Source organism: Candoia aspera, chromosome 3 (assembly GCF_035149785.1).
Source record: "Candoia aspera isolate rCanAsp1 chromosome 3, rCanAsp1.hap2, whole genome shotgun sequence".
Classification (NCBI taxonomy): domain Eukaryota; kingdom Metazoa; phylum Chordata; class Lepidosauria; order Squamata; family Boidae; genus Candoia; species Candoia aspera.
Genome location: NC_086155.1, coordinates 55,338,201 through 55,361,111, shown reverse-complemented (window position 1 = coordinate 55,361,111; position 22,911 = coordinate 55,338,201). Strand labels below are relative to the sequence as shown.

Here is a 22,911-nt window from a genome sequence, read left to right as displayed (position 1 = left end):
AGCAAATGATCTTCAGAAGCATAGCTTATTGGCATGAAATGCATACTTTTTATGCGGAAGATCTTGGATTCTATTCTCAGTATCTCTAGTTAAAAGTATTGGATGATGTAAGTGCATGTATCTCTGTCTGACAAGCCATATCGAGCTAGTCTGTCAGTGTGAATGTTTGTTACAGCCTACCTCTTGATCAACACATATATGATTGAGTGATTGATTGATTGATAGATAGACACACTTATAGAGGGATATATATCATACAGTGAGAGCCAGTTTGGTGTAGTGGTTAAAGCATCAGGCTAGAAACTGGGAGACTGTGAGTTCTAGTCCTGCCATAGGCACAAAGCCAGCTAGGTGACCTTGGCCCAGTCACTTTCTCTCAGCCCTAGGAAGGAGGCAGTGGCAAACCACTTCTGAAAAACATTGCCAAGAAACTGTAGGGATTTGTCCAGGCAGTCTCTGAGAATTGGACATGATTAAACAAACAAAAAAAATCATACAGTAGTATAAAATAACATGGAATAGGTAAGCTTGCATGGAACTATCATACAGTATGCTATCTAGTTGCCTGTATTAAAATGCATATTCACTGAAATAATGTTGAAGAGCCGGTCTAACTATTGCTATCTCGCTTTTGTAATACGCTTGCACTGGGGACAGAGGAGACAAGCAAACTGCTGTTGAGTGGGGGGAAAGATCTGAGGACAGCTTTGTGATTGGACCATGCCACCCCTCAGGGGACATGCGTCATGTCTCAGGCACATATAAAAGCTCCCAATACCTCCACCATGTGTGTGTCATGCGGTTTCCCACGTGAAGCCTGTATTGAGCACCCAGCCGTTTTTTTGATCAAATAATTGTTGTTGATGTTAAATACGTGTTGTCTGAAGTGTCTATATTGGGAAGTAAAGGTACTTCAGACGTTGGGACCCTAGATTTCTGGTGCCCAACGTGGGGCTCGAAGGCAAATTCCTTCAGGCCATGAAACCGACCCTTAAGGTCGGTTTGCCTTCGTCTGCGGATCCTGGGGAAAACCGCCCTCGGTAAGCAACGACGTGGCAGCGTGCCCCGGACCAATTGTTTGGCCACCTCATTGAATAGAGACAGGCGGCAGACCTTGTGGATTCTGAACCTGAACGCCAAAACAACACGTTTTTTGGGGGGGGGGGGCAGAAAACGCATTGGGGAACCAGGATACTCAGCGCAGGTAAGGCATTTATATTTTATATTTCTCCAAGATAGAAAAGGGAGGGGGCGGTGGTTGAAAAGGCCGACAGGCCCACACCTCAAGCTGACAGAAAGGCCCGAGAAACTTCCCAAGGGTGGAGAAATAAGGACCTAACAGAGGAAGATGGGTAACGAAGCTTCAAGTTTGAGGAAAAAGACTTGTGGAAAGCCCGGGAAACTGGTGGGTGAGGAAAACACCCCCCCCTATCGTGTGTATTAAAACATTTTAAAGAACTATATCCCCAATTCTTCAGCAAAGGATCGTTACCTTGTCGTGGTGCTGGAGCTTGAGCACCTCAATGATGCCATGAGCTAAACCGTGAAGGGCCACCCAAGATGGGAAGGTCATGACAGAGAGGTCAGACTAAATGCGATCCCTGGGGAAGGTAATGGCAACCCACCTCAGTATTCTTGCCGTGAAAACTAAATGGATCAGTACAACCAGAGATATGTCGGTATACCATCGGAAGATGAGACCCCCAGGTCGGAAGATGGTCAAAATGCTACTGGGGAGGAACAGAGGATGAGCTCAACTAGCCCCAGACGTGATGACGCAGCTAGCTCAAAGCCGAAAGGACGGCTAGCGGCCGACGGTGCTGGTGGTGAACGGCGAATCCGATGTTCTAAGGATCAACACACCATCGGAACCTGGAATGTAAGATCTATGAGCCAGGGCAAATTGGATGTGGTTATTGGTGAGATGTCAAGATTAAAGATAGACATTCTGGGCGTCAGTGAACTGAAATGGACTGGAATGGGCCACTTCACATCAAATGACCACCAGATCTACTACTGCGGACAAGAGGACCACAGAAGAAATGGAGTAGCCTTCATAATTAATAGTAAAGTAGCTAAAGCAGTGCTTGGATACAACCCAAAAAACGATAGAATGATCTCAATTCGAATTCAGGGCAAGCCATCTAACATCACAGTGATCCAAATATACGCCCCAACCACAAATGCTGAAGAAGCTGAAGTAGAGCAGTTCTATGAGGATCTGCAGCACCTACTGGACAACACGCCTAAAAGAGATGTTATTTTCATCACAGGAGACTGGAATGCTAAGGTGGGCAGTCAAATGACACCTCGAATTACAGGTAAGTATGGCCTGGGAGAACAAAACGAAGCAGGACACAGGCTGATAGAATTTTGCCAAGACAATTCACTCTGCATAACAAACACTCTCTTCCAACAACCTAAGAGACGGCTTTATACATGGACTTCACCAGATGGACAACACCGAAATCAGATTGATTACATCCTTTGCAGCCAAAGGTGGCGGACATCTGTACAGTCGGTAAAAACAAGGCCTGGAGCTGACTGTAGTTCAGATCACGAACTTCTTCTTGCACAATTTAGGATCAGACTAAAGAGATTAGGGAAGACCCACAGATCAGCTAGATATGAGCTCACTAATATTCCTAAGGAATATGCAGTGGAGGTGAAGAATAGATTTAAGGGACTGGACTTAGTAGATAGGGTCCCGGAAGAACTCTGGACAGAAGTTGGCAGCATTGTTCAGGAGGCGGCAACAAAATACATCCCAAAGAAAGAGAAAACCAAGAAGGCAAAATGGCTGTCTGCTGAGACACTAGAAGTAGCCCAAGAAAGAAGGAAAGCAAAAGGCAACAGTGATAGGGGGAGATATGCCCAATTAAATGCAAAATTCCAGAGGTTAGCCAGAAGAGATAAGGAATTATTTTTAAACAAGCAATGTGCGGAAGTGGAAGAAGACAATAGAATAGGAAGGACAAGAGACCTCTTCCAGAAAATTAGAAACATTGGAGGTAAATTCCAGGCAAAAATGGGTATGATCAAAAACAAAGATGGCAAGGACCTAACAGAAGAAGAAGAGATCAAGAAAAGGTGGCAAGAATATACAGAAAACCTGTATAGGAAGGATAACAATATCGGGGATAGCTTTGACAGTGTGGTCGGTGAGCTAGAGCCAGACATCCTGAAGAGTGAGGTTGAGTGGGCCTTAAGAAGCATTGCTAATAACAAGGCAACAGGAGACGACGGCATCCCAGCTGAACTGTTCAAAATCTTGCAAGATGATGCTGTCAAGGTAATGCATGCTATATGCCAGCAAATTTGGAAAACACAAGAATGGCCATCAGACTGGAAAAAATCAACTTATATCCCCATACCAAAAAAGGGAAACACTAAAGAATGTTCAAACTATCGAACAGTGGCACTCATTTCACATGCCAGTAAGGTAATGCTCAAGATCCTGCAAGGTAGACTTCAGCAGTTCATGGAGCGAGAATTGCCAGACGTACAAGCTGGGTTTAGAAAAGGCAGAGGAACTAGAGACCAAATTGCCAATATCCGCTGGATAATGGAAAAGGCCAGGGAGTTTCAGAAAAACATCTATTTCTGTTTTATTGACTATTCTAAAGCCTTTGACTGTGTGGACCATAACAAATTGTGGCAAGTTCTTAGTGGTATGGGGATACCAAGTCATCTTGTCTGCCTCCTGAAGAATCTGTATAACGACCAAGTAGCAACAGTAAGAACAGACCACGGAACAACAGACTGGTTTAAGATTGGGAAAGGAGTACGGCAGGGCTGTATACTCTCACCCTACCTATTCAACTTGTATGCAGAACACATCATGCGACAAGCTGGGCTTGAGGAATCCAAGGCTGGAGTTAAAATCTCTGGAAGAAACATTAACAATCTCAGATATGCAGATGATACCACTTTGATGGCTGAAAGTGAAGAGGAACTGAGGAGCCTTATGATGAAGGTGAAAGAAGAAAGTGCAAAAGCTGGTTTGCAGCTAAACCTCAAAAAAACCAAGATTATGGCAACCAGTTTGATTGATAACTGGCAAATAGAGGGAGAAAATGTAGAAGCAGTGAAAGACTTTGTATTCCTAGGTGCAAAGATTACTGCAGATGCTGACTGCAGTCAGGAAATCAGAAGACGCTTAATCCTTGGAAGAAGAGCAATGAAAAATCTTGATAAAATAGTTAAGAGCAGAGACATCACACTGACAACAAAGGCCCGCATAGTTAAAGCAATGGTGTTCCCTGTAGTAACATATGGCTGCGAGAGCTGGACCATAAGGAAGGCTGAGCGAAAGAAGATCGATGCTTTTGAACTGTGGTGTTGGAGGAAAATTCTGAGAGTGCCTTGGACTGCAAGAAGATCCAACCAGTCCATCCTCCAGGAAATAAAGCCAGACTGCTCACTTGAGGGAATGATATTAAAGGCAAAACTGAAATACTTTGGCCACATCATGAGAAGACAGGACACCCTGGAGAAGATGCTGATGCTAGGGAGAGTGGAGGGCAAAAGGAAGAGGGGCCGACCAAGGGCAAGATGGATGGATGATATTCTAGAGGTGACGGACTCGTCCCTGGGGGAGCTCGGGGTGTTGACGACCGACAGGAAGCTCTGGCGTGGGCTGGTCCATGAAGTCACGAAGAGTCGGAAGCGACTAAACGAATAAACAACAACAACATATCCCCAATTGGCATATAAAATGAATTTGAAGCCCGACAGTTTGAAGTTCTTGTGCAGCCATGTTTTGCCGCGCTACTTCCTAGGGACAGGCCGCCAAAAATGACTGCCTGGCGGGACCCTATTGGAAGAAATTATACATGATAAGGAGGTCTTTTTGGCAACCCAAGGGAAAACAGAGGAACAGGACTATCTAGAGTTCTTTTCGAATTTAGCTGAACAAAAGGATCTACAGCATAAGTATCACCTTAGGGAAAGGGTGGATAAAACGGCGCTTACTTGTCCCGCGAGGGTCCATTCGGACCACACGGATGAGGAGGAAAGGGAATTTCCTCCGCCATATCATCAGCCCACTGCTCCCCTACCTCGGGACCCTTTGCCCCCTCCTGCCGCGGTAGAACCCCGTACATCTGGAGAGTCTCTTATTGATTTTTCTAGCCCTCCCCACACTCATTCTGGCCATCCCTATGCCTCAACCTCGACGGCTCACTTATTGGCGCCCTTGAGGCAAGTGCCGACAGGGAATGGATTGACCTTCATCCATATCCCTTTCTCTACCACCGATCTTTTTAACTGGAAGGAAAGTCTTCCCCCTTACAGGGAATCACCCCAAAGATACGTGGATTTAGTGGAGCGGATAATAGCAACCCACCGCCCCACTGTCCTTGATCTCTTTACCTTGTTGTCTGGCCTCTTGGGGGCTGAAGATAAACGACAAGTCCTAAAAGCCGCTAGTGAACATTACGTCCCTTTACAGGCCGCAGCAGCAGAACGGCAAGATCCCGACGCTGCCTGGCCGTTGCCTCATGTGCTTTTGAACCCAACATATGAGGCGGATGCCAATAACCTGCATGGCCTTATGGCCCTTAATCATGCTAGACAGGCCATCCTCCAGGGCCTCAAAACGGGAGTCCCCAAGACGGTGAATTTCCACCGGGTTCACCAGATATTACAAGAGCCAAAGGAATCTCCCACTGATTTCCTTAATCACCTGAAGGATAGTTTTTGCTGGTACACTGATTTAGATCCAGATGCCCCTGGCAATGAGGTTATCTTAAAAATGACCTTCATAGGGCAGTCAGCCCCAGACATAAGAAGAAAATTGCAGAAGTTGGAGGCCCCCACCGCAGAGAGCCTAGAGAAACTGATTCAGTTAGCCTTCACTGCGTATGCGCTCCGAGATGAGGAAGAAGAGAAAAAGGAGGATAAGAAAATGCGCCATCAGGCACATTTATTGGCTGTCGCCCTCCAGGGCCCCCCGCGCCCATCTTTGGGCCAAGACCCCTGCCCATGGCAGCCTAGACCCCCGATTACACGGGGAGGTTTCTGAGCACACCTCGGGAGGGACCAGTGTGCCCTCTGTAAGCAAGTGGGGCATTGGCATAATGAATGCCCCTGGAATCAGGGCCACCAGGGCCCACCCCCACAACCCTGGAAGGGAGGGCCATCTCGTCAGATGTTTCAGGGGGCGGTAGAGGACATGCCCAATTCCTTCTGATGTTCCTCCAGTGGCGGCCCTCTTCTCTCCTTCCCCAAGCCCCTGGTGGAGTTGGAAATCGGGGGAAGGTTATGTAAATTCCTCGTTGATACGGGGGCAACTTTCAGTGTTCTCTGTGATGCTCCTTCCCAAGCTTATTTGGGATGTCAGGTTCCCGTGACCGGGATATCGGGAGAAGATTGGCAAGCCATCATGACCACCCCCTTGCCGGTGGAGGGCCCCGGAATTCCGCCCCGAATGGATCACCCCTTCCTAGTAGTGCCTGAGTGCCCTGTGAACCTCTTGGGCCAGGACCTACTCACTAAATTACAAGCAACTGTCTCTTTTTCCCCTAACGGGCCCGTTTTGACCTTTGCTCCTGATTGGTCTTATGTGCTCTTCCTGGGTAAAGGGGACAGAGCAAGCCTGGCCCTTGATGAATTACCAGTAGATTTGAAGATTTGGTACTCCGGAACCCCTGGATTCGCCAAATTCGCTATCCCCCACCATGCTAAACTGTTGCCTGGGGCACTGCCTGTTGCCGTCCGGCAGTATCCCATTTTGCAAAATGCCAGGAAAGGGATTCAGCCCCTCATTTCCTTGTTTCAACAAACTGGATTGCTGGTAGCGTGTGAGTCACCATGGTCCACCCCTATTTTTCCAGTCCCTAAGCCTGATGGAACCTGGAGGTTTGTCCAGGATCTGAGGGAGGTAAACGCCCGAGTGGTTCCCCTCCACCCCGTGGTTGCCAACCCATATACCATTTTGACCACCCTAACCAGATCACAAGTCTGGTATATGGTGATAGATTTAAAGGATGCATTCTTTTGCATTCCCCTGACCCAGGAGAGTCAGCCTTTGTTTGCCTTTGAATGGCAGGAGCCCTATACCCATCAGACCACTCAGTTGACCTGGACCCGGTTACCTCAGGGATATAGGAATAGCCCCACTGTATTCACAGCGGCCTTAAGCCGAGATCTTGCGGAGTTCTTGGCTGCCCCAGCTTCCCTCCTCCAGTATGTAGATGACCTGCTACTAGCAGCTGAGATGAGAGAGGTATGCACCCAAATTGGGATTGGACTTCTGAACCATCTGGCTGAGCGAGGATACACTGTCTCCAAGGGAAAGGTCCAGTGGGTCACCCAGGAGGTTCAGTACCTGGGATATCTGATAAAACAGGGCTTTTGCTCTCTACACCCTAGTCGCTTGAGAGCTGTGGCAGCCTTACAAGAGCCCCAAAACCTCAAACAGCTGAGATCATTCTTGGGTGTTACTGGGTTCGCTTGTCTGTGGATACCTGGCTACTCCCTGATGGCTAAGCCCTTGTATGGCTTGACTCAAAAGGACATGGCATGGGATTGGACGGGAGAGCACAGACAGGCCTGGGCCGGCCTTAAAAATGCATTAGCTCAAACAGCAGCCCTTGTGCTTCCGGACCAGAGCCGACCCTTTTCTCTCTATGTTACTGAACGATGAGGATATGCCCTGGGGGTGTTGATCCAACACCTGGGGGGGAGCGGTTGCCCGTGGCCTATCTGTCACAGACTCTGGACCCGGTGACCCTTGGTTGGCCCGCTTGCTTAAGGGCTGTGGCGGCCACAGCTATTTTGATCCAGGAGGCCCAGAAGAAAGCTCTAGGAGTGCTTATGAGGGTGTATAGCCCCCACTCAGTAGCCACCCTGTTGGAACAGAAATTACCTGCCTGGGCTATTGCGGCCCGGGTATCCAAATACACAAGCTTGATCCTAGAGCAGGAGAACATTTCCCTGTGCCGCACCAATCAACTCAACCCCGCCACTTTGGTGCCTGTACCCGAAGCGCCGGGCCAGCCGCACAATTGCCTCCAGGCCCTTGAGACTGTGGTAGGCATCTGCCCAGATCTAGTCATGGAACCCCTCGAACGAGCGGATGGGTGCCTATGGACTGATGGGTTGTCATTCGTGGAAAACGGAGTTCGTCACACGGGCTTCGCCATCGTTACTGAAGATGGCCTGCTGTACAGGGAAAAACTGCCGACCCATTTCTCCACCCAGGCGGCTGAACTGTTGGTGCTCATCAAGGCGTGCGAGCTGTCTGAGGATTGCGAGTGACCATTTTTGTTGATAGCCGCTTTGCCTTCCTAGCGGCCCATATGCATTGTGCTTTGTGGAAGGCCCGGGGTTTCCGCGGGCCTGATGGGAAGCCATTGAAATTCAGGATCCTACTGGAGGAACTTATGAGTGCGATATGAAGACCAAAAGAACTGGCCATTGTTCATTGTCGCGGCCATCAGACAGGGGACTCTTGGGTTGCAAAAGGCAACCGGGCAGCTGACTTTTTTGCAAGGCAGACGGCCCGCAAAGGAACTACCCAAGAATCCCAGCAGATCCTGTCACTTCTCCCTTCCTTCCCACATGAAGACCTCCTGCCTCTTTATGATCGCCGCAATGTTTTAGAAAAGGGAGGCCGACGGGAGAAAGGGTGGTGGGTCGTCTGCCACCGGATCCAACTACCTAAAGATCTCCTATGGCATGTCGTGAGGCGTGGACATTTGCCCACACATTGGAGGCCAAAATCGCTGGCCCGATGGCTCCAGCAACAATAGTGCAACCAAGGGTTGAGGGCTATTGCCCGCTGAATCTCAGCTGGATGTACACTATGCCAGGAGAATAACCCCCGAGGTTCCTCCCCTATACCATCAGGACACCTGCGGACCACCGCCTACCCAGGGGAAGCATGGCAAGTCGACTTCACCGAATTGCCGTGATATGGCAGGAACAAAAATTTGCTAATTTTTGTAGATATGTTCTCAGGGTGGATTGAAGCATTTCCTACCTCCTCCCAGAAGGGCTCAGAAGTAGTGAGGCATCTGACAGAGGACTTAGCACCCTGACACGGGCTTCCCCAAGGCATCAAAAGTGACAACAGCCCTAATTTCATCGCTAATATAGTACAAGGGGTTGTGAAAAGCCTCCAGATCCCCTGGCACCTACACTCTGCCTACCGACCCCAGGCCTTGGCTAAAGTAGAGAGGGCCAATCATACCCTGAAAACCCAGATAGCCAAACTCTGCCAGGAGACGTCCCTTGCCTGGCCTAAAATTCTACCCCTAGCAGTAGCTCATGTCTGAGCCTCGCCAAGCTCATGGCTCAGTCTCTCTCCTTTCAAAATTCTGTATGGAAGGCCCTTCATGTCGGTACAACAGAATCCACAGGAGCTCACGGGTGGGAAGGGAAACGTTTCTCTGTATATTCGTAAATTGTCGCAGATTCTGTCTGATTTACATTCCCAGGTTGCCGCTGCATTGCCTCTCCAACATCTGTCGTCCATACCGTGTGTGCCCCCTGGATCTTGGATTCGAGTGAAGGAACTGGATCCAGAGGTGACTGAGCCCAAGTGGTCGGCACCGTGACAGGTCCTACTCAGCACTCCTACGGCAGCGAAAGTTGAAGGTCTTAAGTCGTGGGTATATTGCTCCAGGCTTGAACCACCAACTGAGGAACGGCAGTGTTCTTCGTTGAGCCCGCTGAAACTTAAAATACGACGCAGACATTCTGATACCCACTTGACCCTAGAAGAACTCTTTAAAGGGCCTCAGTAGTGCACTTAACTCAGTTGGGTGGGGCTTGAGCATCTTTGTATATGAGGAAGGGATAGGGGTTGTGGTGTGTTGCATGTTTCCTTGTGTTTTTCTGAGGTCAGACTCCTTAGGCTTGTAGTTTGGGCAAAGGGACTACCGTAATCTCTGGAACCCTTCTGCCTTTATTGGCACCGGGATGTTCAAAAACTTGAAACCCGTGGGATGGTACCCCATCTTAGGGATCCTCCTCCAAATACCCTGGAACTTGGAGTGCAGTAAGTGCTATAGGACTCAATGTATAGGGAGATAAATCTATCGTACTTTCAAATATCATACCCTGATCCAATCCCCCTGCTACTCTATATTGGAGGAATGTACCGACAGTGGCAAATGATACTATCAGGTGCAATTGAAGACCAGTACAGGGAGCGTTCATGGAGTCCAGTGCCCTAAACCCATCTTGGGTAACCAACAACCTTACTGGGCGTGTAAGACCGCGGGGGGGCAGTGGGGGGCTGGACAGCAAGTGCTCAGGGATATACAGAGGGAAAAAGTTGTCCAAAAGGGCAGGGCTAAACCTGGCCCCTTGCCAATCCAGGGATCCCCTCTGCCCCAGCCTTGGCAGGAATTGCTAGAAGAAATCCCTTTACCACCCCCCGAGAAAAACTTGTATATAGATTTGGCCCAGCGCATAATCCAAGCCTTAAACCTTACGTCCTGTTGGATCTGTGGAGGTTTAACCAATGGAAGACAGTGGTTGTGGCGCCCCATCCTGGTAGACTCTGATGATCTTAACCTCACCTTGGCCCAGAGGCCTCTTACAGGACCACAACAATGGCAAGTTGATCCAGGGATTGAAGGCCTGCACTGCATTCAGCAGGACGGGAAGGTCCACATGGGATCGAGTTCCTGTAAATTCACTCTTGTCACCGAGACCCAGTCCCAGAATGCCACTTGGGTGCCGGAACTGGCCAATGAGACCACACCCTTTGCCAACTCCCCGATTAGCTACCTCTGGGCATCCCTCTGGAACTCGTCGATACCTTGAAATGCTCCCCCAGGGTTTTACTGGATTTGTGGGAAGGAGGCCTTAGAACAGTTACCTAAGGAATGGGGAGGGTCCTGCTATTTAGGGGCTCTAAGGCCTAACTTCTTTCTCCTTCCTCGGAACAAGAGAGGTGAGTTAGGAGTCCCAGTCTTTGATGACCTTAAGCGAGCTAAACGTTCCGCCCCCATTAGCACTGATTTAACGGTGGGAGGAAGGCAGGTCTGGGGAAAGGTCGACTGGCCGCCGGAACGTATCATTCAGTATTACGGACTGGCCACTTGGGACCAGCACGAGATAACTTAAGGGTACTGGACTCCTATATATATGTTGAATCGTATCATTCGGCTCCAGGCGGTTTTAGAAATCATCACCAACCAAACAGCCAAAGCGCTGGTACTGCTGGCCCAGCAAAGCACCAAGATGCGCACCGCAATCTATCAGAATCGTTTAGCCCTGGACTACCTCCTAGCAGAAGAAGGGGGCTTATGTGGCAGGCTCAATCTTTCCAATTGTTGTCTGGAGATAGACGATAATGGGAAAGCCGTAACCAATATAGCAGATAACATCAGGAAGCTGGCCCACATGCTGGTCCAAACATGGGTCACCAAATGGTCTGATTGGTGGGGCAGCATTCTCAATGGGGCCTGGTGGAAAAAGGTTGCTTTCATCCTCCTCTGTGCAGCGGCAGGGCTCCTTTTTCTCTCTTGCATAATCCCTTGTTTTATGCGCCTAATCACCCATGTAGTCCAAGGTATGCAATTTGCTACTATGCCCTCAGACCCCAAGACGGCAATATCCAGGAGGGGCAAGCTTATGCTCATCAGGGCTCTGCCTCCAAGAGATCCCAAAAGGATACCCAAAGATGTCCAGTGGATGTTGCAGCAACAGGGTTCTTGTAGGTCTGTAGCTCTCTCATAACTGGACAAGCATGTCTGGAAAAAGTAAAAGGGTGGAATGAAGAGCCGGTCTAACTATTGCTATCTTGCTTTTGTAATATGCTTGCACTGGGGACAGAGGAGACAAGCAAACTGCTGTTGAGTGGGGGGAAAGACCACAAAGATAGCTTTGTGATTGGACCATGCCACCCCTCAGGGGACATGCATCATGTCTCAGGCACATATAAAAGCTCCCAATACCTCCACCATGTGTGTGTCATGCGGTTTCCCATGTGAAGTCTGTATTGAGCACCCAGCCGTTTTTTGATCAAATAAACTGTTGTTGATGTTAAATACGTGTTGTCTGAAGTGTCTATATTGGGAAGTAAAGGTACTTCAGATGTTGGGACCCTACAATGTGAGTTAACAATATTCAGACTCCTGGGACAAGATATGCTTTGCTCTGTAGGTGGCAGCACAAAATGTTGCCATGTTGAGAGTCTTTAATGATAGAAATGTTTCTTCTAAGAGTGAGATTGGGATTTCTATTGAGATGCTGGATGAAGGTCAGATAGTGGAGTTGGAGAAATTTAAGGGAGAGAGATCTGCAAGTAATAACGGGTAAGCCAAATGGAAACAGTTAACTAAATCAGGAGCATTAATGTGGCGAGCAGGCACCCATTCAGGATGAGGAAAGTGTTTCCAGCGGATCAGGTACTGGAGGGTGCCCCGAAGCTTGCGAGAATCAACAACCTCCTTGACTTCAAAGTGCTGTTGCCCATCAATCATGATCGGAGCAGGAGGAGGAGGTTGGGGATGCCAGCAGGAAGAGTGGTGGACAGGCTTGAGCAGGCTGCAATGGAAAACAGGGTGCAAGCGTTTCAAATTGTGAGGCAGGTCCAACTTAACAGTAACTGGATTGATAAGACCAACAATAGGGAAAGGACCAATGAACTTGGGAGCAAGCTTCTTTGAGGGCTGTGGGGACTTGATGAATTTAGTAGAAAGATAAACCTGATCCCCAGTTTTGAAATCGTGTTGCAAAGAATGTTTATCGGCTTGAAACTTGTAAGCAGCCTGGGCATCAGCCAAAGCCTGTTGAATCATTGGCCAGGAATCAGCCAGCTTAATAGCCCAGTCAGAGGCAGAACAGGACTGGGGAGGGGTTTGTGGCAGGTCAGGGATGGGAACAAAGTCGTGACCAGAAACCACATGAAAAGGGGTTTGCCTGGTGCTCTGATGGACAGCATTGTTGTAAGCCACCTCAGCAAAGGGCAACAAGTCCACCCAATTGTCCTGATGGTAATTTATGTATGCTCTAAGGAATTGTTCGAGGGCAGAGTTCAAAACCTCCGTAGATCCGTCAGTCTCAGGATGCGACGATGTGGACAATGCCTGTTTGGTGCCAATCAATTTTAAAAATGATTTCCAAAACTGGGAAGTGAACTGTGTCCCGTGGTCGCTGACCAAACGGGAGGGGCTACTGTGGAGACGGTAGATGTGGATGAGAAATAGGCGAGCCAATTGCGGGGCCGACGGGATGGACACACATGGAATGAAATGGGCTTGTTTGGAGAAAAAAATCTTTTACAACCCAAATGACAGTTTTCTTCTGACTGGGGGGTAAGTCCACAATAAAATCCATAGAAATCTCATCCCAGGGACAGGATGGGCTGGCCACTGGCTGCAGAAGCCCCTGTGGTTTACCCCCTTTTCGCTTTGACATGGCACAAACAGGACAGGAAGCAACATAGTCCTTTACATCACGCCTTAAGGTTGGCCACCAAAATTGATGGCGAACCAATTGCAAAGTTTTGACAAAACCAAAGTGTCCAGCAAGCTTGTCATCATGGGAACGCTGCAAAACATCAGCCCTCAAAGTTTCAGGCATGTAAAGGCGGTGTTCCACCCATGCTAGACTGTTTTCAAAAGAAACATTGTCTCTATTAGCTAGCAACCAAGTGTCAGATTTCAGCGCCTGGAGAAAGTCCTTCTGTAACTCACAAGGAACTCGCATTTTTCGCCTCCCAGACGGGGCTGGGGGCAGGGTTGCCTATGCACGGGTCTGGCTCCGGGTGATGGCAACCAAGCCCAGTTGTGGTTCAGTAAGAACAGTCCCCACTATATCTGCCACATGGTCAGAGTCCTGAGGTAAACGTGACAAAGCATCGGCCAGAAAGTTTTTCTTTCCCGGAATAGCACAGGGGCCCCAACTGGGGAATTTGCAGGTTCAATAAACCCCCTTGACAGATTTTTGTCAATAAAGTCCCGTAATGCCCCAAGCTCCTTCTGAGTCATTGGATAAATTTTTGGCTTGGGCAATTGGGTGTTAGGAACCAACTCTATGGCACAATCAGTTTTCCGATGAGGGGGTAGCTGATCTGCTTCCATTTCTCCAAAAACGTCTGCAAAATCTTGGTATCGATCAGGCAAGCCCTCTAAATGTGCCAAACTAGGGCGCGGCATGGCAATTGCAGCCCTTCCAACCTCCACGCTTGAAGCCCTCTCTGCGGTAGGGGCTTGGTAAAACCCATCCTTACAAGTCAGAGTTCTGTGTTCCCAATTTATATGGGGGCTTCAATAAGTCAACCAGGGAATTCCCAGAATTACTAAGGGGTTGCCAACGGGTGCTACTATAAATTTTAAAGTCTCATGGTGGTTGCCCATTTGCATTGCGACAGTTCCAGTGAAATGGGTCGCCGGGCCCCCTCCCCCACCATTGAACCATCCAACTGTGTGAAGATCAAAGGCTGCTGGAGGGGAAAGCTAGGCAGGTCCAAAGCAGCAACCAGATCAGGGTGGATCAGACACCTGGAACACCCAGAGTCAACTAAAGCCCAGACCTCTGTAGTCTTTGTGCGGGAGCCCAATTTCACTTTCACTGCTAGAGTGGGACAGTCAGCACTCACCATAGCATCTTCGCAGCCATCCTCCTCCACCTGCCCGCAGGCGCTTTTCATGGCAGGTGGCTGGCATTTCCCGCCGGCTCCTTAGAGTCGTCTTCAGCCTCTCCCGCGAAGTAGGGTACTTCTTCAGTGTCGGCCGCCCCCTTGGCTGCCGTCATCTGCCACGATGAGGGTGGTGTTTTGGCCGGCAATTTTGCCTCCAGCCTTGGCTTTTGGGCAATCAACTGCTCGGTGCCCTTCCTTTCTGCATCGGAGACGCTGACCCTTCACATAGTGCCGATCTCTCTCCTCTTCCCAGGCTCTATAGCCTGGCCGGGTAGCAGTTGTGGCACTTCGGGGTCCCCTCATGGTGGCTGGTTGCTTTTCAGGTCGTTTGGTTTGCATGTAGGTATGCTGGGCATGCTCAGCCTTGCCGGCCAGACAGATCCATTCATACAATGTCTCTGGGTCATCTCTACACAATGCCCACTGCAGGACGTCCCTGTTGAGTCGCTCATCCCTTCAGCTTGGTGGCAATGGCAGTTATTTTAGCCTCTTCGGAAGGGAAGCATGGTCCAAACTGTTTCATATAACTTTTAGCATTAGTGAGAAAGAAAGACAACTTAGTTGGATCCCCATCAAACTTGACAGAAAAGTCTTTCACCCCCGCTCCTGTTGGAGCTGAATTAGTGGCTGCTTGAGTGGTTGGGCCCCAGGTTACAGTAGTTCTCCTGTCTCGGGGTGAGGACACTGATGGACTAGCTCTGCAGGGTGGAGATTCATCCCGGCGCCGTCTCCGGCGCCGTCTCTGGCCCCGCTCCGCCGATGGTTCGGGTGAGGGGATGGAGGATGATTGCGTGGAGCTGGACTCTCCTTCGCGCCTCGGCTGCCCCCCGCATGACAGAGACAGGGCTTTTAGCATGTACTCCATCGATTCTAATTTGGCCTCTACCACTCTTAGCCTTTCAGGGGTTTGAGATTCCTCCCTCCCTCGCGTGTTAGGCTGTCTCCCTTCTAATACCGTGACGTTTGGGGTCAGTGGGACCCAATACTTCCAGGACACCTGGGACGTCCCTGGCTGGAGTTCTCCCATTTCATCCCAGGTGATCAACTCTGCGGGCAATTCGCTGGGTGCCGGTTGCTCTGGTGCTCTCCCATCTTCGGATTCCTCTCCCTCAGGGCTGGAACTCGAATCCGGCTGTAAACCTGAAGGTTCTGGGGTGAGGCTCAGTTCTCTGCTCCTGACCGTTGACTCGGGCATCAAGCCAGTCAGCTCCTCAAGTCTCCTGGTTGTGGATTTGGATTTGGCCATCGTTAACTGTTTTCCCTCACAAGAAACTAATCTTGGTAGGAGCAAACGGTACAACTTTGGTGATTCTCAGCTTTATGTAATGATTGCCTATTCTAAACACCATCAGACTCATAAGCAGGATCACAAAGATATCTGATTTATTAAAGAATAGTATGCAGATTCACAAAGAAAGCTAAGAATGGAAAAAGCACGCCAAATGCAAACTAAAAAATCCTTGGTACAAACGAGATCCCTCCCCCCGTAGAATCTTCCCAGGCTCACAATCCCAGGTGCTCCTAACGGCTTCTGATGGTCCGCAGGAAAAGTCCTTGAGCAGAGCACATAACCCAAACACATTCCATTGAAATGAACATAGATACAGAGCTTGGCACAAGGTTTCACAGCAGCTCCCTCCCAAACGCGCGTCAGCACCGTGGCATGTGAAATGTTACGATGTACAGTGCACATTGAAACAGTGAACATGGCACGTGCAGCTTCACTCTTCCAATTGCAGCTTTTCCTTGTTGGAAGTCCTGGCAAATCCAGCATGTCTCATTAGCATGTGAATTAGTATGTAAATTGAGTTGTCTCACAATGCAACTCTGAGGAAGCTGTTTGTTGCTGCTCCCACTTCCTCTCCCTCTCTTCCTTCTTCTTCCACCTGGGTAGAAGCAAGCATGCTGCTCTGCTCTCCATTCATCAGGGCCATGTGCTCAGGCCTTGATGAAGGATTCTGCCCCTTTCTTTCACACAGCCCTTGGCAGCAAAGAGGGCTGAGGGTTTAGGGCAAACTAAGTATTTAGAAAGAGAAGAAGAACAAAGAAACTTCATCTTTTCCACCAAGGTGGATGTAACAGAAGCAACAATAAAGTCAGTGAGAAATTATTTTACTTATCTTACCCTAATCTGTCTAAGCGTGTGATTCTTTATGCTTGGGAGGGCTGAGTGTGTAAGATCCATAACCTGCATTTCTCTGGCATGCTCACTGAAGCTATTTTAAGATTCTTTTTCTGTGTCAGCTTCTCTGCTGTGTTACAAGCTCTGGTCCATTTCAGTGGTTCTAGCAGGCCACTACATTGGCTTCATTCTTGCAGTCTGCAAAGACCGTAATGGTGGAAGAAAATTGTTCCATGTCCAGCCAGCCAAGACTGATTTAGGCTGAATAAAATAGGAGAAGGAATTGTGTCCAGTATATGAGCTGGTTAGCTCATTTACAGTGTTGAACAAGCCAGAAATAAGTTAGAAACACTCTTCCAGATGAGTAAATGATTTATTTCCCTCATTTGTTTTTCCTTCCATTTTGAAGCTATTCTTGCTTTGCCTCTTTGTGAATTGATTATATACTTGGGTGGGGCAAATAAACCACGAAGTCAAACTGTACATCATACAAAACCACACCTGCAACCAGCAAGCTAACAGCAAACCATAATTTAAGTTATTACCTAAAACATGTTTTATTCACTAACTTCTTTCCTACATCACATTCTGCTAAAAATAACCCAAGCTACGGTTTAGAATGATGTACAAGCCCAGCCAGTGAGACAATCTTCATCCATTACATGTGTAACAGGCTTTTTTAAAAAAAAAAAAATTAAGTAGCAAAAAAACATAATTGTGATGACTTGTGCCTAAAGAATGACCTCCTTTGGGCTAGAGAGGTGGTAGCTAGATCCAGCTGCTGCTCCATCTTTATTGTGAAATCTCCATTATAATATGTCTTGGGTTGAGTGAAGATAGCATAATTCTTCTTCTGGCACACTCTTAAGAAGAATGTCAGCATTTCACTGCTAGATTTTACTGCAATGCAGCCAGATAGCTGACCCAAGAGAAATGGTGATACACCAGGCAGGTGAGGATTCTGTTTTAAATGGTTGCAAAATTCAGATCTTCATTTGACATAGTGAGGCCTGAGAGTTCCACCATAGACCCACCATCTTGTTTGACAAGAGGGAAAAGCCTTACTTGCTCCTCTTTTACAAGATGATAAACTTTGCCCCTACTAGGGAGCCCATGCCTTCAGCATCTCTGCCCATACAAGCTCGGATGATGCAGGGTGCTAAGCCATAAACCATAATGCCTGATTCACACATTACAATAAGAAATGGCTTAGCCCAACAGATTAAAACCAGCCATTTCTTCAAGAGCATTCTGCATTTTTCCTTCCTGTTTTTGTCTCAAAAGCAATCTTGTATGGTAGATTAAGCTGAGATGTGATGACAGGCTTAGAAAAGTCATACATTGAGCTGCATGGTAGAATAGAATTTCAAACTCAGGTCACTCTAGTCTCAGTCCAGCACGTTAATCTTGCGTCATAAGTAGGAGAGTGAGCTTGAATTCTCATTTCAAAAGTAACTGAGACCAGAAGGTAAGATGAATTCAGGATGATGCTGACATTTGACTTAGCTAATTTTGTTAATGTTCAGGAACACCAGGGACTTACTAGATCTTGTTGGATATTGATGCTAACCACAGTAGATGACCCTGTATGGGGGACTTCTGTTGGGGAAATGGCAGACTGAGCAGCTGTGCCCGCAGGCTTAGCAGGCGGAGCTGACAACAGAGTAATTTTTTTCAGGCTCAGGCAGGTTTTCCTGAAGCCCAGAAACATTCTCCAGAAAAAGGAGAACACCTGGAATTATCCCATCTGTCCTCTGGACACCTGCTTGCAGCCAGAAGATCGCAAACAGTGTTTTGCATTTGACTGGTAAGAGCTAGCTGGGAGGCTGGGATGTCACCATTTTCCAAGTCATCCTGTAGCCTTAAAGGGACACTAAGACTGGCCACCCCACTTCTAAATCACTAAATTTATGTTTTTTTAAAAGTATGCATAACCTAAGAGAAGCTTTCTACAGTGAGGAGAAGCTGGCTGTCCTGGTGCTTTTCGTTATTTTTGGGATTACTTAAAAAAATCTTTTTTGAAGTTTTGGACTTCATTTTCCTTCCAAGTATAAAGGAAGATTGAGAGTAAACAATTGTCTTCCTGTTATTATTTTTGTACTAAATTTGAAGATATTAGCATTTTCTTACATGTTGAATTGGCTGATTTGAACTTTCAGCTTTCTGTTTCTATTTTCCCATGAGAACTGTCTGCCTATCTCACTCTAGTTTGTGTAAATACATTCTGGAACTTTTCCATATCTTTGACTTTTGCTGGTTAAGCTGCTAGGGGGCGCCATAATCTACTGTGTGAGACACGGAAGACTTCAAACAGTTTTCTTCTGACTTCTACCAAGCTTTTATGCAAGATATTCACGACATTGTGGAAAATATGAGGTCTAAAATGTGCCATCAGATTGGGGATGTGGTGTATGAAACTGAGGAATTCAACAGTGATAGAAATGTTTCTTCTAAGAGTGAGATTGGGATTTCTATTGAGATGCTGGATGAAGGTCAGATAGTGGAGTTGGAGAAATTTAAGGGAGAGAGATCTGCAAGTAATAAGTGAAATTGACTTCCTGGTGGAATGCCATGAAAAAGAAGGGGTCATTATGTATGGGAGATTTTGAAGAGAAGCTGGAATTTTTGAGGGGGGCAGTTGGGCTGCTTGATTTTTTTCAAGAGAAAAGCTCTGTGCACATTGTGGGGATATGTAAATGCTCTGGTTTATTTTGAAGTGGGATAAGGGTTAAAGAATGTTTATCTGGATTGCTTTAAGGGTTCAACTGATGTTATTTGATTTTAAGGATTTGGATGGTTTTAAGGATTTGATTTATGGCTACTGTTTTGAATTTATTTATTTATTTATTTAATTTTTATCACTGCCCATCTCCCCCCTGAGGAGGGACTCTGGGCAGTTTACAATAGAAATAAAATTTAAAATTCAATTCAACCTATGAATAATACATTACATATAAATATAAATAGGAGATAAAAATATGAAATGCAATAAAATCCAGATGGCAGTAAGGTTCTACTTCAGTCTGTGAATATATAAGGGGCCATTCTAGGACACCAGCCATCTCCAAGAATGACTATTCCCCTCCCCGCCCCAGGCGCAATGGCAAAACCAGGTCTTCAGTTTTTTATGGAAGTCCAGGAGAGAGGGGGCTTGCCTCACCTCCAGGGGAAGGATGTTCCAGAGGGCGGGAGCTGCTGCAGAGAAGGCCTGCTTCCTGGACCCCGCCAGATGGAATTCTCTTGCAGACAGGGTCTGTAGCATGCCCTCTCTGCATGACCTGGTGGGGTGGGTCGATGTAATGGGGATGAGACGGTCCCTCAGGTAACCTGGACCCATGCCATGTAGGGCTTTAAAGGTAATATCCAACACCTTGAATTGGACCTGGAAGCAGATTGGAACCCAATGCAGCTCACGCAGCATAGGTGTTACATGTGCTGATCTTGAATCACCTAGAATTGCCCGCATGGCCACATGCATGGACCAGCTGTAGCTTCCAGATACTCTTCAAGGGTAGCCCCATGTAGAGCACATTACAATAGTCTATATGGGAGATGACCAGGGCATGACTGACCTTTCGAAGGGCCTCTCAATCCAGGAAGGGGCGTAACTGATGCACAACATGAGGTTGAGCAAAGGCCTTCCTGGCCACAACTGCCACCTGCTCTTTGAGCAGAAGTCGTGAGTCCAGGAGGACCCCCAGATTCCTCACCGGGTCTGTCTGGGGCAGTGCAACCCCATCCAGAGCTAAAGATGGCAAATTCCTGAATACCGAGGAGCCATTAACCCACAGCCGCTCTGTCTTACCAAGGTACAGCTAAAGCCTGTTGTTCCCCATCCAGACCCCTGTTAAGGTTTCCCTACTAACAGATTAAGCTACTATTATACCTAATCATTTGGCCGGGTGAAAGGTTGCAAGTGATTGTCTCCTCTCACGTGCTTCATGCAAATAGCCTGGGGGAGGGGAGAATCCTGCCCGGACTTGTCTTCTCACTTCTTCTTTTTTTTCTCTCTGCTGGAAATGTAGCTCAGCAAGGCTTGCTCCAAAAAGGGAGCTAGGTCCTTTAAATGTTTTGCTTTTGTTTTTGTTTTCTGTAAATAAATTATTTTTATAGAAATGCTTGGTGTGTGACTTTTTTGACCTCTCCTGGGCTAAAGGCTTTCCCAGCATTCTGCAACAGGTTATGGGCCCAGTAAACAACGCAGTAAAACCCAGAGAGAAAAGAGAGGTCAGCTCCACACCTCGTGCACAATTTAAAGGCAGGTAGCAAAGACCTGTGAAGATTCTTTGGAGCCACCTGGAGATTTTCCAGCAACTGCCGGTCTACAGGACAAAGAAGCCAGCTGAGGTGACTTGCAAAAGAAGGAAGAAGCCATGGCTACCTCCCAGCCCTCAGCGATGCCTCTGGAGCGCCTATCAGAGACCAACTATTTGAATTGGACCCTGAAGATGGAGATGTATCTTCGCAGAGAGAATCTTTGGCCGCAAATTGGTGAGCAAACCCCCCAAAATCCCAGTACTGAATGGCTGAGACAGGATGAGCGGGCTAGAGCCACCATTATCTTGGGAGTTGAGGACAATCAGCTAGTCCACGTGCGAGGCATGCAGTCTGCAAAGCAACTTTGGGACGCTTTGAGAGACTTATATGTAAAGGCAACAGCAGGGAGTAAAGTTACTCTGACGAAAAAGCTGTACAGAGCCTACCTTGCAGAAGGAGAAAGCCTTCCTGAGCACCTGCATTATATTCAGCAGCTGTTTGTTGAGTTGCAGGAGAGAGGAATGGAATTTACACCTCTCACAAAATCCTATATCCTCCTGTCCTCACTAAATGCAACGTGGGACACGCGGATTTGTACCCTGGAGGCTATGCCTGAAGCAGACCTCACCCCATCGTATGTTACACAGCGCTTACTCGCTGAATGGGAGAAGAGAGAGGAAAGATCCCCCCCCATCTCTTCTGGAAAGCTGCAAGACCAGAAAATGAGGGAAAAGAAGGGAAAGGAACCTGAGGCCACAGCGCTAGCAAGCCAGCGATGCTTCACTTGTGGTTCAGCTGGACATTTGCAAAGAGACTGTGCCATGAGACCCAAGAGTAGAAAGACAGAGCAGAAGAACACAAGGGCAACACAGAAGAAGGCTCTTCAGACAACCCAAATTGCACAGGTTGCTGAGAAGGGTAATTCTGATGTATGGGTGTTAGATTCTGGGGCCAGTTGTCATTTATGTAATTGTAAAAGCTCTTTTGTGTCACTGTCTAAAACTGAAAGACAAAGTGTATCTTTGGCTGATGGGTCTGTGACCAAAATTATGGGACAAGGTGACTTGTATTTATCCTGCTTAGGAGAAACTGTAAAAGGTGTGTTGTATGTGCCAAATTTACAATCAAACCTTTTATCTGTGGCACAATTGGCTGCAACAGGGTATATCATAACATTTAAGAAAAATGGTTGTGAGATACGTAAAAATGGGAAATTGTGTGCTACTGGTATGTTAAAAGACTCCTTGTACATTGTGCAAAATGCAAGGAAGCCAAGCTGCAAGGCTGCAGTTGGCAACACACCATATCATGACCAATGTGTACACCTGATGCACAGGAGATTTGGTCATGCTAATATCAAGTATATAGCACAAATGCCACAGCTGTGTGCTGACCTAAAGATAAAACCCTGTGATAAATACTTAGATTGTGTAGTTTGCAAAGAATGCAAAACACTAAAAGCTCCTGTGAGTAAGCACAGTGACAGAGTTACAACTAGACCTTTGGAAATTGTACACTCTGATATTATTGGTCCTTTTGCTCCAAGTCTTGGACAAGCAAGGTATGCAATGACCATCATTGATGATTTCTCAAGATACACATTTATCTACATCTTAAAACATAAAGATGAGGCATTTGAGAAATTTAAAAGTTTTGTGACATGGGCAAATGGAAAATTCCCTAGGCCTGTATCTGCACTCCAATGTGATAGAGGAGGAGAATACCTTTCTCACAAATTCAGAAGGTTCCTAGTGGAAAAAGGGATAGAACAAATTCTTTCTAACCCGTACACCCCACAGCAAAATGGTGTTGCTGAAAGAAAGGGCAGAACCTTGCAAAATGCGATGGAATGCATGTTAAAAGATTCACGATTATGTTTTAAGTTCTGGGGAGAAGCTTTATCGACTGCTTGTTATGTTCAGAACAG

The 22,911-nt window shown here is 47.4% G+C and overlaps 1 protein-coding gene across 1 annotated transcript; it reads left to right on the top strand.

Moving 5' to 3' along the window:
- Positions 1-978: 978 nt before the first annotated feature.
- LOC134494589 (uncharacterized) lies at positions 979-7,648 on the top strand. The gene is given in 3 exon segments (XM_063299841.1): positions 979-1,040; positions 4,987-5,862; positions 6,040-7,648. Coding segments are annotated over 3 exon segments (2,547 nt in total).
- Positions 7,649-22,911: the final 15,263 nt, after the last annotated feature.